This window comes from Pleurodeles waltl, chromosome 7 (genome assembly GCF_031143425.1).
Source record: "Pleurodeles waltl isolate 20211129_DDA chromosome 7, aPleWal1.hap1.20221129, whole genome shotgun sequence".
In the NCBI taxonomy this organism is placed as follows: Eukaryota; Metazoa; Chordata; class Amphibia; order Caudata; family Salamandridae; genus Pleurodeles; species Pleurodeles waltl.
Window position 1 is genome coordinate 1,516,881,668 of NC_090446.1, and position 14,384 is coordinate 1,516,896,051.

The 14,384-nt window shown below is 50.3% G+C and overlaps 1 protein-coding gene across 1 annotated transcript in view; it reads right to left on the bottom strand.

The window, feature by feature from the left end:
* Positions 1-14,384, bottom strand: part of LOC138246620 (phospholipase A2 inhibitor and Ly6/PLAUR domain-containing protein-like) — a 137,793-nt gene that overhangs the window by 25,707 nt on the left and 97,702 nt on the right. Inside the window, exon 3 of the mRNA XM_069201329.1 lies at positions 10,892-11,038. Within this exon, the coding sequence (XP_069057430.1) occupies positions 10,892-11,038 (147 nt within the window). The remainder of the gene's footprint in view (positions 1-10,891; positions 11,039-14,384) is intronic.

Consider the following 14,384-nt stretch of genomic DNA (forward strand, 5'->3'; position numbering starts at 1 on the left):
AGGCCCATAATGTGGCGCAAGGCGTTACAAAGTAATGCAATGCAAGCATTGCGCCACTTTGTAAATCTGGTGCAGCACTTTTGCCCTTCTAACGCCACATTAGCTCCAAAAGAATTATGCTAATGTGTCGTTAGATGGCGCTAGTCCCTCTTGAATATGGGCCATTGTTTCTGAGAGTAACTCTGCCATGCGATCATGCTGCATTGACTTGTATTGAGAGAAAATGATTATGTACTGCACTGATGGTAAATGGATTTTAGCTCCAGCTGCCCATTTTCTAGTGAGAGCCTTGGTCAGCTGAAATGACCATTGTCTTCTGACCTTTGCCTAGCTTCGCTTCTTGCTGTTTCGCATCAAATGCTAGTTGGACTTAAGGCTTCGCAACCTGATGTGTTTTATCTTTAAGGAGAGGCGCCCCTGCAGCATCTGGGTCTGGTCCGAGTCAGAAAGGAAACTATTACGTAGGGTCTGTCAGGAACACTGATGCAAAGAGGACTGTGGGACAGAATTTAGCAATATATGATGACTTGCTTAGGATTCACGCCCACTGGTGCCCCGGTCATGCACATTTAGGCCCATATTGAAACTTTTTCACGCGAATCTGCGTTGGTGCAGTTTTGCGTGAAAAAGTATAGCGCCGGCTAGTGCCATTCGAAGATGCTAGCCGGGAGCCATATTTATGGAATGGCTCTAGCCGGGGCTAATGCCCTGTCAGCGTCCTTGTAAAGGACGCTAACAGGGTGGGGGAGGCGTAGGGGAAACCAAAGCTTTTGCGCCTAATTATGGCGCTATACTTTTTAGAGACCAAAAAATGCCTCTAAGCAGTGTAGCACCATTTTCTGGCACACAACCCCCATGGACATGGCTCCTGTCTTAGTAAAGACAGGAGCCATGCCCACCACCCCAATGGCCATTGGGGACAGTGCATAGCAGGGGGTCCCAAATCAGGGCCCCAGAGCGGGTAAAAAAAATACTTACCGGGACTTACCTGGGATGGGTCCCCCATCCTGTGGTGTCCCTGGGTGGGTGTGTCCCTGGAGCCAGGGACGGGCACCTGTGGGCTCTTTCTATGGTCTATGACCATGGAAATATGCCTGCAGGTCCCCTAACGTCTGGCCATAACCAGGCGTTAAATAATGGCGCAAGGCCACCATCCCCGCGTGCTGGATTTTAGCACGAGGGATAAATATGGCGCTAAGGCCATATTGTCCTTTTCTGGACGGGAACGCCTACCTTGAATCTCATTGACGCAAGGTAGGTTTTCACATCCAGAAAACGACGTTAACTCCATAACGTTGGCGTTAGATGTGTCTAGCACCAAAGTTTAAATATGGAGTTAGGTGTGCGTTGAATTAGTGTTAAAAAAATGATGCTAATTCAGCACAAACCGAGTATAAATATGGGCGTTTGGACTTCTCTTGTGAATTCTTAACTCCCATGCCAAGCTCAAGGCACAAACCAACATGCCTCTAACATGTTTTTCAAAGATGCTTCCTGTGCTCTGGTTGGCCCCTCCCCCAACCAATGTCTCAAGCATGTAGGATCTAAAGAACAACAATGAATGGGTCCCAAAAGTTGGTGAACTTTTGTGTATTATAACAACCATTGTTGAGGAGCACACAGGGTGGGCTCCGTCCCAGGAGTCTGCGTTCACGTTTCCCAGAAACGAACTGGAAAAAGCAACGCCTCCTTAGGGTGTATTGAAAACGGAAGTTGCTGTACGGTGCTACAGGTGGAATGCAGGAATATGAGATCAGTTCACCTGGGGAGGAAGGCTGGACCTCCATGCTGAATCTGTGCTGGGCGTCACTGCACAAGAGCGCCTCGAGGCGCCGATGGGAGGTTGCAGCACATTTTCAGCGCCCGTCCACAAGATGCTTTGTGGCAGAGAGTGCCACGTTGTAACCTCTCCAAAGGGATGAACGAATGAACAGATAGCTGTACAGGCGCGAAGAGCACATCCCATGGAGACTTGTAAGCAGGGCGGGTGCACCACAGTGAAGGTTTCACCCAACCCAGGAGGAGCGCGCAAGGAGTTTGCAGAAAAGCAGAGGCCTGCAGCAAGGGTAGGGTGCAAAACAGGGTGCAGATAAGCAAAGATCTGGGGTGTCACGTTATGCAGTTCGAGATTATTAATGCTTTTAAGGGCCTTAACGTCCCTGCTGTCTTTGCTGCCCCAATACTAGGTGGGCTGCCTGAAGGATAGCTCTGCTGTGTATCTCACGTGCCTTCCCCAGTAATACCTGCATTAGCTGAAGGATAGCTCTGTTGGGTACGGCCTGTATATCCTGGGGACAGCTCAGCTGTCTTAGTTCCCCCAGTACTAGGTGGGCTGCCTGAAGGATAGCTTTGCTGTGTATCTCACGTGCCTTCCCCAGTAATACCCGTATTAGCTGAAGGATAGCTCTGTTGTGTACGGCCTGTATCTCCTGGGGGACAGCTCAACTGCCCTACCCGCACCTGTAGTAGCTGTGCTGCCTGAAGGATAGCTCTGCTGTGTATCTCACGTGCCTTCCCCAGTAATACCTGTATTAGCTGAAGGATAGCTCTGCTGTGCATTGGCCTGGTTCTGTGAATCTGGGAGACAGCTCCGCTGTTTTAGCTCCCCCTGTAATGTGTGATTTATCTGAACGATAGCTCTGCTGTGTACAAGCTCATCCTGTGTATCCGGTTTGCAGCTCTCCTGTCTTACTTGTCCCAGTAATAGCTGTCTTGCCTGAAGGATAACTATGCTGTGTATGGCCCAAGCCTGTGTATCCTGGGTGATAGCTCTGCGGTCTTAACCTGCTCAGTAATATCTGAAGTATAGTTCTGCTGTGTATGGCCTGAGTCTGTTAATCCTGGGTGATAGCTCTGCTGTCTTGCCTGCTCAGTAATATCTGAAGTACAGCTCTGCTGTGCATGGCCTGAGCCTGTGTAACCTATGTGATAGCTCTGCTGTCGTGCCTGCCCCAGTAATATCTGAAGTCTATCACTGCTGTGCATGACCTGAGCCTGTGTATCCTAAGTGATAGTTCTGCTGTCTTACCTGCCCCAATGATATCTGAATTACAACTCTGCTGCGTATGGCCTGGGCCTGTGTATCCTGGGTAATACCTATGCTGTCTTACCTGCACCAGTAAAATCTGAAGTCTAGCTCTGCTGTGCATGGCCTGAGCCTGTGTATCCGGGGTGATAGCTCTGCTGTCTTACCTGCCCTAGAAACATCTGAAGCATAGATCTGCTGTGTATGACCTGGGCCTGTGTATCCTGGGTGATAGCTCTGCTGTCTTACCTGCCCTAGAAACATCTGAGGCATAGCTCTGTTGTGTATGTATGACCTGGGCCTGTGTATCCTGGGTGATAACTCTGCTGTCTTCCCTGCCCCAGTAATATCTGAAGTATAGCTCTGCTGTGCAGGGCCTGAGCCTGTGTATCCTATGTGATAGCTCTGCTGTCTCACCTGCCCCAATAATATCTGAAGTACATCTCTGCTGTTTATGGCCCGAGCCAGTGTATCCGGGGTGATAGCTCTGCTGTCATACCTACCCCAGTAATATCCGAAGTCTAGCTCTGATGTGTATGGCCTGATCCTGTATATACTGGGTGATAGCTCTGCTGTCTTACCTGCCCCAGTAATATCTGACGTATGCCTCTGTTGTGTATGGCCTGAGCCTGTGTATCCTATGTGATAGCTCTGCTGTCTTACCTGCTCAGTAATATCTGAAGTACAGTTCTGCTGTGTATGGCCTGAGTCTGTGTATCCTGGGTGATAGCTCTGCTGTCTTACCTGCCCCAGTGATATCTGAGGTATACCTCTGTTGTGTATGACCTGAGTCTGGGTATCCTGAGTGATAGCTCTGCGGTCGTACCTGCCCCAGTGATATCTGAAGTACACCTCTGCTGTGTATGGCCCGAGTATGTGTATCCTGAGTGATAGCCCTGCTGTCGTACCTGCCCCAGTGATATCTGAAGTACAGTTCTGCTGTGCATGGCATGAGCCTGTGTATCCTGGGTGGTAGCTCTGCTGTCTTACCTGCTCAGTAATATCTGAAGTATATCTCTGCTGTGTATGGCCTGAGTTTGTTAATCCTGGGTGATAGCTCTGCTGTCTTACCTGCTCAGTAATATCCGAAGTACAGCTCTGCTGTGCATGGCCTGAGCATCCTATGTGATAGCTCTGCTGTCGTGCATGCCCCAGTAATATCTGAAGTCTAGCTCTGCTGTGCATGACCTGAGCCTGTGTATCCTCTGTGATACTCTGCTGTCTTACCTGCCCCAATAATATCTGAATTACAACTCTGCTGCGTATGGCCTGGGCCTGGGTATCCTGGGTAATAGCTCTGCTGTCTTACCTGCACCAGTAAAATCTGAAGTCTAGCTCTGCTGCGCATGGCCTGAGCCTGTGTAGCCGGGGTGATAGCTCTGCTGTCTTACCTGCGTTAGAAACATCTGAGGCATAGCTCTGCTGTGTATGACCTGGGCCTGTGTATCCTGGGCGATAGCTCTGCTGTCTTACCTGCCCTAGAAACATCTGAGGCACAGCTCTGCTGTGTATGTCCCGAGTCTGTGTATCCTGGGTGATAGCTCTACTGTCTTACCTGCCCCAGTGATATCTGAAGTACACCTCTGCTGTGTAAGGCCCGGGTCTGTGTATCCTGAGTGATAGCTCTGCTGTCGTACCTGCCCCAGTGATATCTGAAGTACATCTCTGCTGTGTAAGACCCGAGTCTGTGTATCCTGAGTGAGAGCTCTGCTGCCGTACCTACCCCTGTAACATCTGTAGCATAGCTCTGCTGTGTATGGCCTGAGTCTGTCCAATCAGCTTAATCTAGATTCTACAGACATCTTTCCGCCGTAGGTTGCTTGAGTGACTGCCCACCTGTGGTACCATAACTAATGAAGGAAGTGCACCTGAGAGCGACAGGTCCATGGTGGCTCTAGCGCTGGTGGTGCCCAGTGCGACGGTCATTTTTGCTGCCCCCATGACCGCCTTCCCCACTAATTCCTTCACTGGCACCCTGCAGCAGTGCCCCTCATCTCTGCGTAGTCCCTCACTGACACTAAGTTCATTTTTTATAGCGCCACTCACAGTTCTGTGATCTGCAGGACACTCATTCTTTGCAGCAGGCACATTAACCCTCTGCACTACTTTATAATGAGTCAAAACTACTACTACTAGAGAAACATCTAATCTCTCACCAGCAAGAACATTCATCACCAGAGTTTTTTTTTTACATTTTTATTGTTGCCTGAAAACTGCTGGACACACAAGGAGGTTCGTGTGCCATGAAACCAATAAGTCATTTTTAAATACAGCGCCCCCAGCAAAGTGCAGTTGCACCGGTCGCACCGCCCTAAAGCCGACCCTGGGTAGGTCTGAGGGCCTTGTTTAGACATGGATGGTACCTGCAATGCTCCTTAGGGTGGTGGTGACGTAATCTCCTACATTGCTATAATGTCCACCAGAGGGCAGGACATATTATTCATGTTAGACATTACCACTTATCTCTGAATCAGGCATGGAAGGATTGCAGCTGGACCTGCTGGTGAGCAGCTGCCTCCCACTTGGCGAGCAGACCGATTTAACGGCAGTCTAGTCCTGGTGCTAATGCGGAAGTGACGTCAGAGCCAGTGCCTGGAAGGGAGGCTCTGTGCGCCGGAGCCCTGCTGGTCTGGCCTCCCTCCTGCAGCCAGGAGCCAGGAGTTAAGGATGGCGGCAGAGCCCATCAGGGCTGCAGCTGGGGCGGGAGGACGCCCCTGTCCTCACCTGTGTGCCCCACAAGAGGATCTCCCTGCACACTGCCAGGAATGCAGTAATAATACCCGCACATGTATGTCAGACATGTGAAGAGACACATGTACACGCCTACTCCTCTTACCCATGTATGCAGTCCAAGCCATGGGCAGAGTCAAGCCCAAACCCAGCCTGATCCACCCTACGGTAGAGCCAGACACACCCACGGGCACAGAACCATTCTGTCAGGCACATGCGTACGTCACAGACTTGCACATCTGTACGCATGCGCAGATGGAGACCAACATTAGGGAAGTGGATAAGCAGGAACAGGTAGGAAGGAACATTTAAAACGACTTAGAGCTATTGACGTTGTAAATTCCTAACTGGACTTTTCTTGCCACAAAAACTGAAAATGAAAAGTAAAACAATTGCCATAAGCGACCCGATTTAAAGCGCCACGGCTGCCATGAGCATGAGCGCGAAGGAGAGACACAAAAGGAAAAAGAAGTTCGCTCACAGTCAAACATATTGGCAATCGTACAATCATCCATGTAACAGGGTCAGTGGCCAAGGCGGTAACCAAACCGCCCCAAGGAGGGACAAAAAGCATTTACCAATGATAACAAAGGATTTTTGAAAGGCAAGCCCAAGAACGAGTGCTGGTGATGGGCGTGCGGTGGGCGTGGTTAAAAGCACAAAGGTAGATTACAACAGGCTAGAGTGCTGCACTCAACCTAAAAGCAGAAGTCATAGCCGCCCAAGCTACAAGAAGTATTAGTTGAGGAGAGGGAGATGCCATGCCCCACAGAGAGATTGAGGAGCCTTGATTAAAAAGAATAATTACCTAGACTTCCTGGTGAGCAAGGTAAAGCAGGGAGACTACCAGCCTGGCTGGCGAACCCTAAAAACAGAGTGTCCCCTGTACTCAGCATTTGAACAACTAGAGGTATGGTATATTCACAAACTGAGATAAGCATCACCTTATTCAGGTACTCTGAAACACCAGAATCAGCCGCAGAGATGGATGCTCAGCCGTTCTAGAATTATATGGACAAAGGGACTGTGAAGACCCTGCCTTGGGATGAACCGTTGTCCCTGGAGAGGGATGGACGGCACAAGAGGTGAGGGTGGCAATAAAAGGCATGGCGAGGGAGAAGGGACCGGGGTCAGACGGTCTACCTGTAGAGATTTATGCCACACATCTAGACCTGTTGGCACCTTCAATAGTATAAGTGTATGAGTGCAAGAGAACGGTGACCCCCACAACGTACCAGAGAAGTCCTATTCTGCCTCCTCTGAAACAGGAAAGGCATGTTTCTGAAATACCGTGATAGGCCCTCTCAGCACTCATGAAGGAATATAAGGTGATGAGCCGAATTGTAGCAGCTAGATTCCTTTCACTTACAAAAGGATTAATACACCCTGATCAGAGTGGGTTCATCCTGGCCATGACACAACAATGACTATAGGAAGATTATTGTAGCTAATAAATAATTCCCCAGATTTACCTCCAAACATATTGATACTTTCAGTAGGTATCGAGAAGGCCTTTGATACCTTACGGAGGAGTGCCCTATACACTGTAATGTAAAGATGGGCTTGGGGCAGGCTTCAATTTGCTCTCCATGAACCCTACACCCCAAGTCTGAACTCTTAGAATTATATCCAGTACATAGTACATGGTAGGGTGGCAGCAGGGTTGTCTATTGCCCCTGCTGTTTTTCACTTTGACAGGCGGGACAATGTGTTTGCATAAGCACCAAAGCCGTAACAGCTGTGCTGCTGTACGTGAATGATAAAAGATTGTATCTCGTAACACATTGTATCTCGCTGTATGCCGATGACATGCTGCTGTACTTAAATAATAAAAGGATGGACATAGAGGACGGATTGAGGTCTCTGGGGACATATGCAGAGGTGTCCAGGATTAAGGTAAATGAGCAAATTTAGTGCATACTAAAACCCCAAAACCCGGACAATAACGATACCTCTAGCTCAGTGGACTGACTATGGTGGTAGGGTGGGGTTGGCTACTGTGAGGTAAGGGATGAAATTTTACAGGGCTGAAACAGACCTGATTGATGGAGATATAAGACCATAAATAGTAGCACAAAAGAGGAGCGTAGTATTTTAGAAGACACTGCATCTGTTAATAGCAGGGTGTAAATGATGGCTTTACCATGCCTTTGAAATAACTAGAGACATTTCCTAATCTATGGTGCCGTTAACACAATATTGGTCAATGAACATCCCACTCATAAGGGCCTAAAAGTGGTATTCTCCACCCATGGCTGTGACACTTATGTACTAAGGGGCATATTTACAAGAAAGTGGTGCATCAGCCCTGATGCAACACTTTTCTTGTGTCGCCCTGCACCCCCTAACGACACCTTGTGTGTGCCGTATTTACAATACGGCGCACCATGGCAAAGACGCTTTTATGGCACTTTGCAGTGTTAGCGCTAAAACTGATGGTGCTAATCATGCAAAGTCAAGGGAGGCCCATTGAAAAGAATGGCGGTGTCACTTTAACAACTGCCTAAGGCATGCGTTAAGAATCATGCAAAAAATGGCACAGTGAAAGCTTGTGAATGTCACTCCACCATTTTTCGGGCCTCCCTGCGTGGGATCATCCCCCCTTGCATGCATTATGACTGGTGCAGGCATAATATGGCGCAAGGGGTTACAAAGTGGCGCAAAGCATGCATTGCACCACTTTCTAAATATGGAGCGGGTAAATGGCCTCCTTAATGCCACATTAGTGTAAACAAATGATGATAGAGTCACACAAGGAGGTGCAAGGGACTTGCAAATCTGCCCCTTAGTGCTTCTCAGTCAGACCACATGATTGTTGGATACGCTCAGGGGAATATACGAGGCAGATATTAGCAAAGCTATTAGTGAAGAAGACAGGGGAAGGGTATTGAGAAATGCTCCTAAGAGTTCCAGAAATGCACTTTTTCAGTTGATACATTTCCAACACATTCATGCTTCCCACCTCAAAGAATGAATATAATTTGCCCTTAAGCTTAAGCAAGGTGTCCCAGATGTAGGGGGTAGGCTCAGACATTTTTCACATGGTCTGCAACTGCCCTGCCTGTGAGAAAACTGTGGGAATGAGTAACGTGGCAACAGATGGGAATATTGCAAAAATACTCCGGGTTTGCATTCTAAGGCTACAGGCAGGTGTGAAGGCCAAAAAGGCGACAAGAAGATCACAGCTTTAGCCCTAGCGAGGCAACGTGTTGTCCTGAGCTGAGTGGGCCAAACGTGGAAGCGTCTTGTTACACTGAGAGGTGAAACACGGGGGAGGAAGCCGGACTTTTCAAGAGAGTGGGATGAGATTGTGTCCACTGTACAGCCCACAGCGACAGAGTAGGGAGGCCCCCCCCCGCCGAGTGCGCATTAAGAGGTGAGTACATTGTGTGATGTGCAATAGTGAATGGGTGCAAAAGCGAGAAACAGACCCTGGTGATGGATCATTAATGCAAAGAGACCCCATTACCACATCTGTAGCAACAGTCATGGTTGAGACCCCTGTGGGTACCTCAAGGATGTAATGTTGGAGAGTGGTATTAATATGATGAGGAACAGATACAAACCATGGACCCAATTCACAAAGGTAAACTTACAGCAGAAGTCTAAGTTTAGACCTAAAGTCTAACTTTACTCGTAGTAGAGTAACTAGAGTAACTAGAGTAACTTAGACCAAAGTCTGAACGTAGACCAAAAGTCTAACTTTAGTAGGAGTAAAGTTAGACTTAAGGTCTAAACTTATAGTTTTGGGGTAAACCTATACTTTTGGCCTTGGTTTACCTTTGTGAATCAGGCCCAATGTTTGCATTGTATTAATAGATGGGATGGGCCAACCACAGGTACACTAAGCGTGAAATTGGTTGATAGAAGCCAAAATGGTAACTGTGGGACTACACTCCATTGTTTGTGCTACAAATCAATAAAATATGGTAAATAAAAACTCTTCAGTGGGGATGTGGCCAGCCTGGATGTCACCAACACTGACCTATGTCCTAGGAGAGACTTCATAATAATATTGGCTGCCATAGTCCTTCACCCTAGTTTGCATTTTCTTAATAGATTTTTGTTACAAAAATGGAGAACTGTGAGGCCCAGTGGTTGTATGTGATTCTGTTGCTGCAGTGTTTGCCACATAATTAGGAATTAACCACACTTGCCACAAAATCTGTCTCATAGTTTGCAGATTTCATCCAAAAAATGTTGTTTCTTTCTTAAATATATCAAAATAATACTGCTGGATAGTGTGGCTCGTGATCCTGTGTAATTTACCTTTTACAGCCACATAATTTAGAGAACCCTCTCATAATTCGGTGCTTCATTGCCACATAATCAGGACGGTCCCGATAATGGTAAAGCTCTGCAGGGAGGTTTGGCTCTGTTATCTTGACAATAAAACTCGTATCTCAGAGGGATCCGTGAAATATGAAAATAATTCATAGCGCTGTATGAAATATGGATTTTTTTATACCACTGCACCTCCTGCAGTAAAGCGCTCACACGTTTGCATAGTGTTTTTGTGTGCTAGCCTGCCTGTTGCATGCAGCCAAAGGATACTACTGGCACACTGATGCAGACACACGCGCAGTCACACATACTGGAGAACAGATGTGCACACAGGCAAAGAGGAGAACAGGACCACATACAGCTGGACGCATGGGTCACATACAGCTGGACGCATGGGTCACATACAGCTGGACGCATGGGTCACATACAGCTGGATGCATGGGTCACATCCAGCTGGATGCATGGGTCACATCCAGCTGGATGCATGGGTCACATACAGCTGGATGCAAACAGCTGGATGCATGGGTCACATACAGCTGGATACATGGGTCACATCCAGCTGGATACATGGGTCACAAACAGCTGGATTTATGGGTCACATACAGCTGGATACATGGGTCACATCCAGCTGGATGCATGGGTCACATCTAGCTGGATTTATGGGTCACATACAGCTGGGTACATGGGTCACATACAGCTGGATACATGGGTCACATACAGCTGAAGAAGCAAAAGACGGTCGTAGACAGGTAGAAACATATTAAAGTTACTTTTTCTCAATAGATAACACAATATGCGCATGCCCAGTGCCACATAAGTCTCCAAGATGTCTGCGAGCTGAGTCCTACTCACCGCTGACTTTGTCCGGGGAGCAGCGGTCGGACGAACAGCACTTGCTGCTGGAGCTGACCTTCACCTGGTCGTTGCTGAGACTGGACAGGCGGCCACAGTCCTTCGCCTTCCCGCAGGCCCGGGCGAAGCTCTGGGTCTTGCCTTTAGCTGTGAAACAGAGAAGAGGCTGGTGTCAGAGGAGAGCGGAGGTGGGCTGTCAGTAGAAGAGCGTACATGCCAGGTGTCGGAGAGCAGATGAGAGGAAAGGCAAGGTGTCCAGAGAGAGCACAGGCATGGAGTCAGAGGAGAGCAGAGGCAGAGTGTCACCAGAGGAGGAGAGATCAGAGGAGAACTCAGGCATGGTGTCAGAGGAGAGCAGAGGAGAGGAATGGCAGGGTGCCCAGATAGAGCACAGGCATTGCGTCAGAGGACAACAGAGGCAGAGTGTCACCAGAGGAGGAGAGATCAGAGGAGAGCAGAGGAGAGGAATGGCAGGGTGTCCAGATGGAGCACAGGCAGAGTGTCACCAGAGTAGGAGGGATCAGAGGTGAACTGAGGCATAGTGTCAGAGGAGAGCACAGGCAGAGTGCCACCGGAGTGGGAGAGATCAGAGGAGAACTGAGGCATGGTGTCAGAGGACAGCAGAGGAAAGGCAGAGTGTCCAGTGAGAGCATAGGCATGGAGTCAGAGGAGTGCAGAGGCAGAGTGTCACAAGAGGAGGAGAGATCGGAGAAGAACTGAGGCATGGTGTCAGAGGAGAGCAGATACAGGGTGTCAGACAGTAGAGGATAGGAATGGCAGGGTGTCCAGTGAGAACATGGGCATTGAGTCAGAGGAGAGCAGAGGCAGAGTGTCACCGGAGTAGGAGGGATCAGAGGAGAACTGTGGCATGGTGTCAGAGGAGAGCAGAGGCAGAGTGTCACCAGAGGAGGAGGGATCAGAGGATAACTGAGGCATGGAGTCAGAGGAAAGCAGAGGCAGAGTGTCACCAGAGGAGAAGTGCGGCATGGTGTCAGAGGAGAGCAGAGGAGAGGAAAGTCAGGGTGTCCAGAGAGAGCACAGGCATTGAGTCAGAGGAGAGCAGAGGCAGAGTGTCACCGGAGTAGGAGAGATCAGAGGAGAACTGAGGCATGGAGTCAGAGGAGAGCAGAGGCAGGGTGTCAGAAAGCAGAGGAGAGCAAAGGCAGGGTGTCCAGTGAGATCATGGTCATTGCGTCAGAGGAGAGCAGAGGCAGAGTGTCACCAGAGTAGGAGGGAACAGAGGAGAACTGAGGCATGGTATCAGAGGAGACCAGAGGAGAGGAAAGGCAGGGTGTCCAGTGAGAACATAGGCATGGAGTCAGGGGACAGCAGAGGCAGAGTGTCGCAAGAGGAGGAGAGATCAGAGGAGAACTGAGGCATGGTGTCAGAGGAGAGCACATACAGGGTGTCAGACAGCAGAGGATAGGAAAGGCAGGGTGTCCAGTGAGAGCATGGGCATTGCGTCAGAGGAGAGCAGAGGTAGAGTGTCACCAGAGGAGGATGGATCAGAGGAGAACTGAGGCATGGAGTCAGAGGAGAGCAGAGGCAGAGTGTTACCAGAGGAGAAGTGAGGCATGGTGTCAGAGGAGAGCAGAGGAGAGGAAAGGCAGGGTGTCCAGAGAGAGCACAGGCATTGAGTCAGAGGAGATCAGAAGCAGAGTGTCACCGGAGTAGGCGAGATCAGAGGAGAAATGAGGCATGTAGTCAGAGGACAGCAGAGAGTCACCAGAGGAGGACAGATCAGAGGAGAACTCAGGCAGGGTGTCAGAGTAGAGCAGAGGCATGGTATCAGACAGCAGAGGAAGGGTGTCAGAGGAGAGCAGAGGCAGGGTGTCAGACAGCAGAGGCAGGGTGTCAGAAGAGAGCAGAGGCATGGTATCAGAGAGCCGAGGCAGGGTGTCAGACAGCAGAGGCAGGGTGTCAGAGGAGAGCAGAGGTAGGGTGTCAGACAGCAGAGGCAGGGTGTCAGAGGAGAGCAGAGGCAGGGTGTCAGAGGAGAGCAGAGGCAGGGTGTCAGAGGCGAGCAGAGGCAGGGTGTCAGAGGAGAGCAGAGGCAGGGTGTCAGACAGCAGAGGCAGGGTGTCAAAGGAGAGCAGAGGCATGGTATCAAAGAGCAGAAGCATGGTATCAGAGAGCCGAGGCAGGGTGTCAGACAGCAGAGGCAGAGTGTCAGAGGAGAGCAGAGACATTGTATCAGAGGGCAGAGGCAGGGTGTCAAACAGCAGAGGCAGGGTGTCAGAGGAGAGCAGGGGTAGGGTGTCAGACAGCAGAGGCAGGGTGTCAGAGGAGAGCAGAGGCAGAGTATCAGACAGCAGAGGCAGGGTGTCAGAGGAGAGCAGGGGCAGGGTGTCAGACAGCAGAGGCAGCGTGTCAGAGGAGAGGAGCAGAGGCAAAGTGTCAGACAGCAGAGGCAGGATGTCAGAGGAGAGCAAAGGCAGGGTGTCAGGGGAGAGCAAAGGAATGGTATCAGACAGCGGATGCAGGGTGCCAGAGGAGAGCAGAGGCAGGGAGTCAGACAGCAGAGGAAGGGTGTCAGAGGAGAGCAGAGGCATAGTATCAAAGAGCAGAAGCAGGGTGTCAGACAGCAGAGGCAGGGTGTAAGAGAAGAGCGGAGGCATGGTATTAGAGGGCAGAGGCAGGGTGTCAGACAGCAGAGGCAGGGTGTCAGAAGAGAGCAGAGGCAGGGTGACAGAGGAGAGCAGGGACAGGGTGTCAGACACCAGAGGCAGGGTGTCAGAGGAGAGCAGAGGTAGGGTGTCAGAGGAGAGTAGAGGCATGGTATCAGAGAGCAGAGGCAGGGTGTCAGAGGAGAGCAGGGGCAGGGTGTCAGACAGCAGAGGTAGGGTGTCAGAGGAGAGCAGAGTCAGGGTGTCAGAGAGCAGAGGCAGGGTGTCAGAGGAGAGCAGAGACAGGGTGTCAGAGGAGAGCAGAGGCAGGGTGTCAGGGAGAGCAGAGGCAGGGTGTCAGACAGCAGAGGCAGAGTGTCAGAGGAGAGCAGAGGCAGGGTGTCAGACAGGAGAGGCAAGGTGTCGAGAGAGCAGATGAGAACAGAGACATGGTGATGGCAGAGGAAAAGCGATCAGCCAGGGTGTCAGAGAACAGAGGCATAATGTCAGAGGAGAGCACAGTTAGAATGTCAGAGAGCAGAGGAGAGGAAAGGCAGGGTCGACAAGGAGAGCACAGGAAGAGTGACAGAGACAGGGAGAGCACAGACGGTGTCAGAGCGTAGGAGAAGAGCATATAGAGAGTGACAGAGGCAGGAAGAGAGCGCCGGCAGGGTGTCAGAGGATGGAGGGAAGGCACAGGCATCTGACAGAGACAGGAAGAGAGCACAGGCAGGGCCTCAAAGGAGGGGAGGAAGACACAGGCACCTGAAAGAGACAGGAAGAAAGCACAGGCAGGGCGTCAGAGGATGGGAGGAGCGCGCAGGCATCTGCCAGAGACAGGAAGAGAGCACAGGCAGGGGGTCAGACGACGGGAGGAAGGCGCAGGC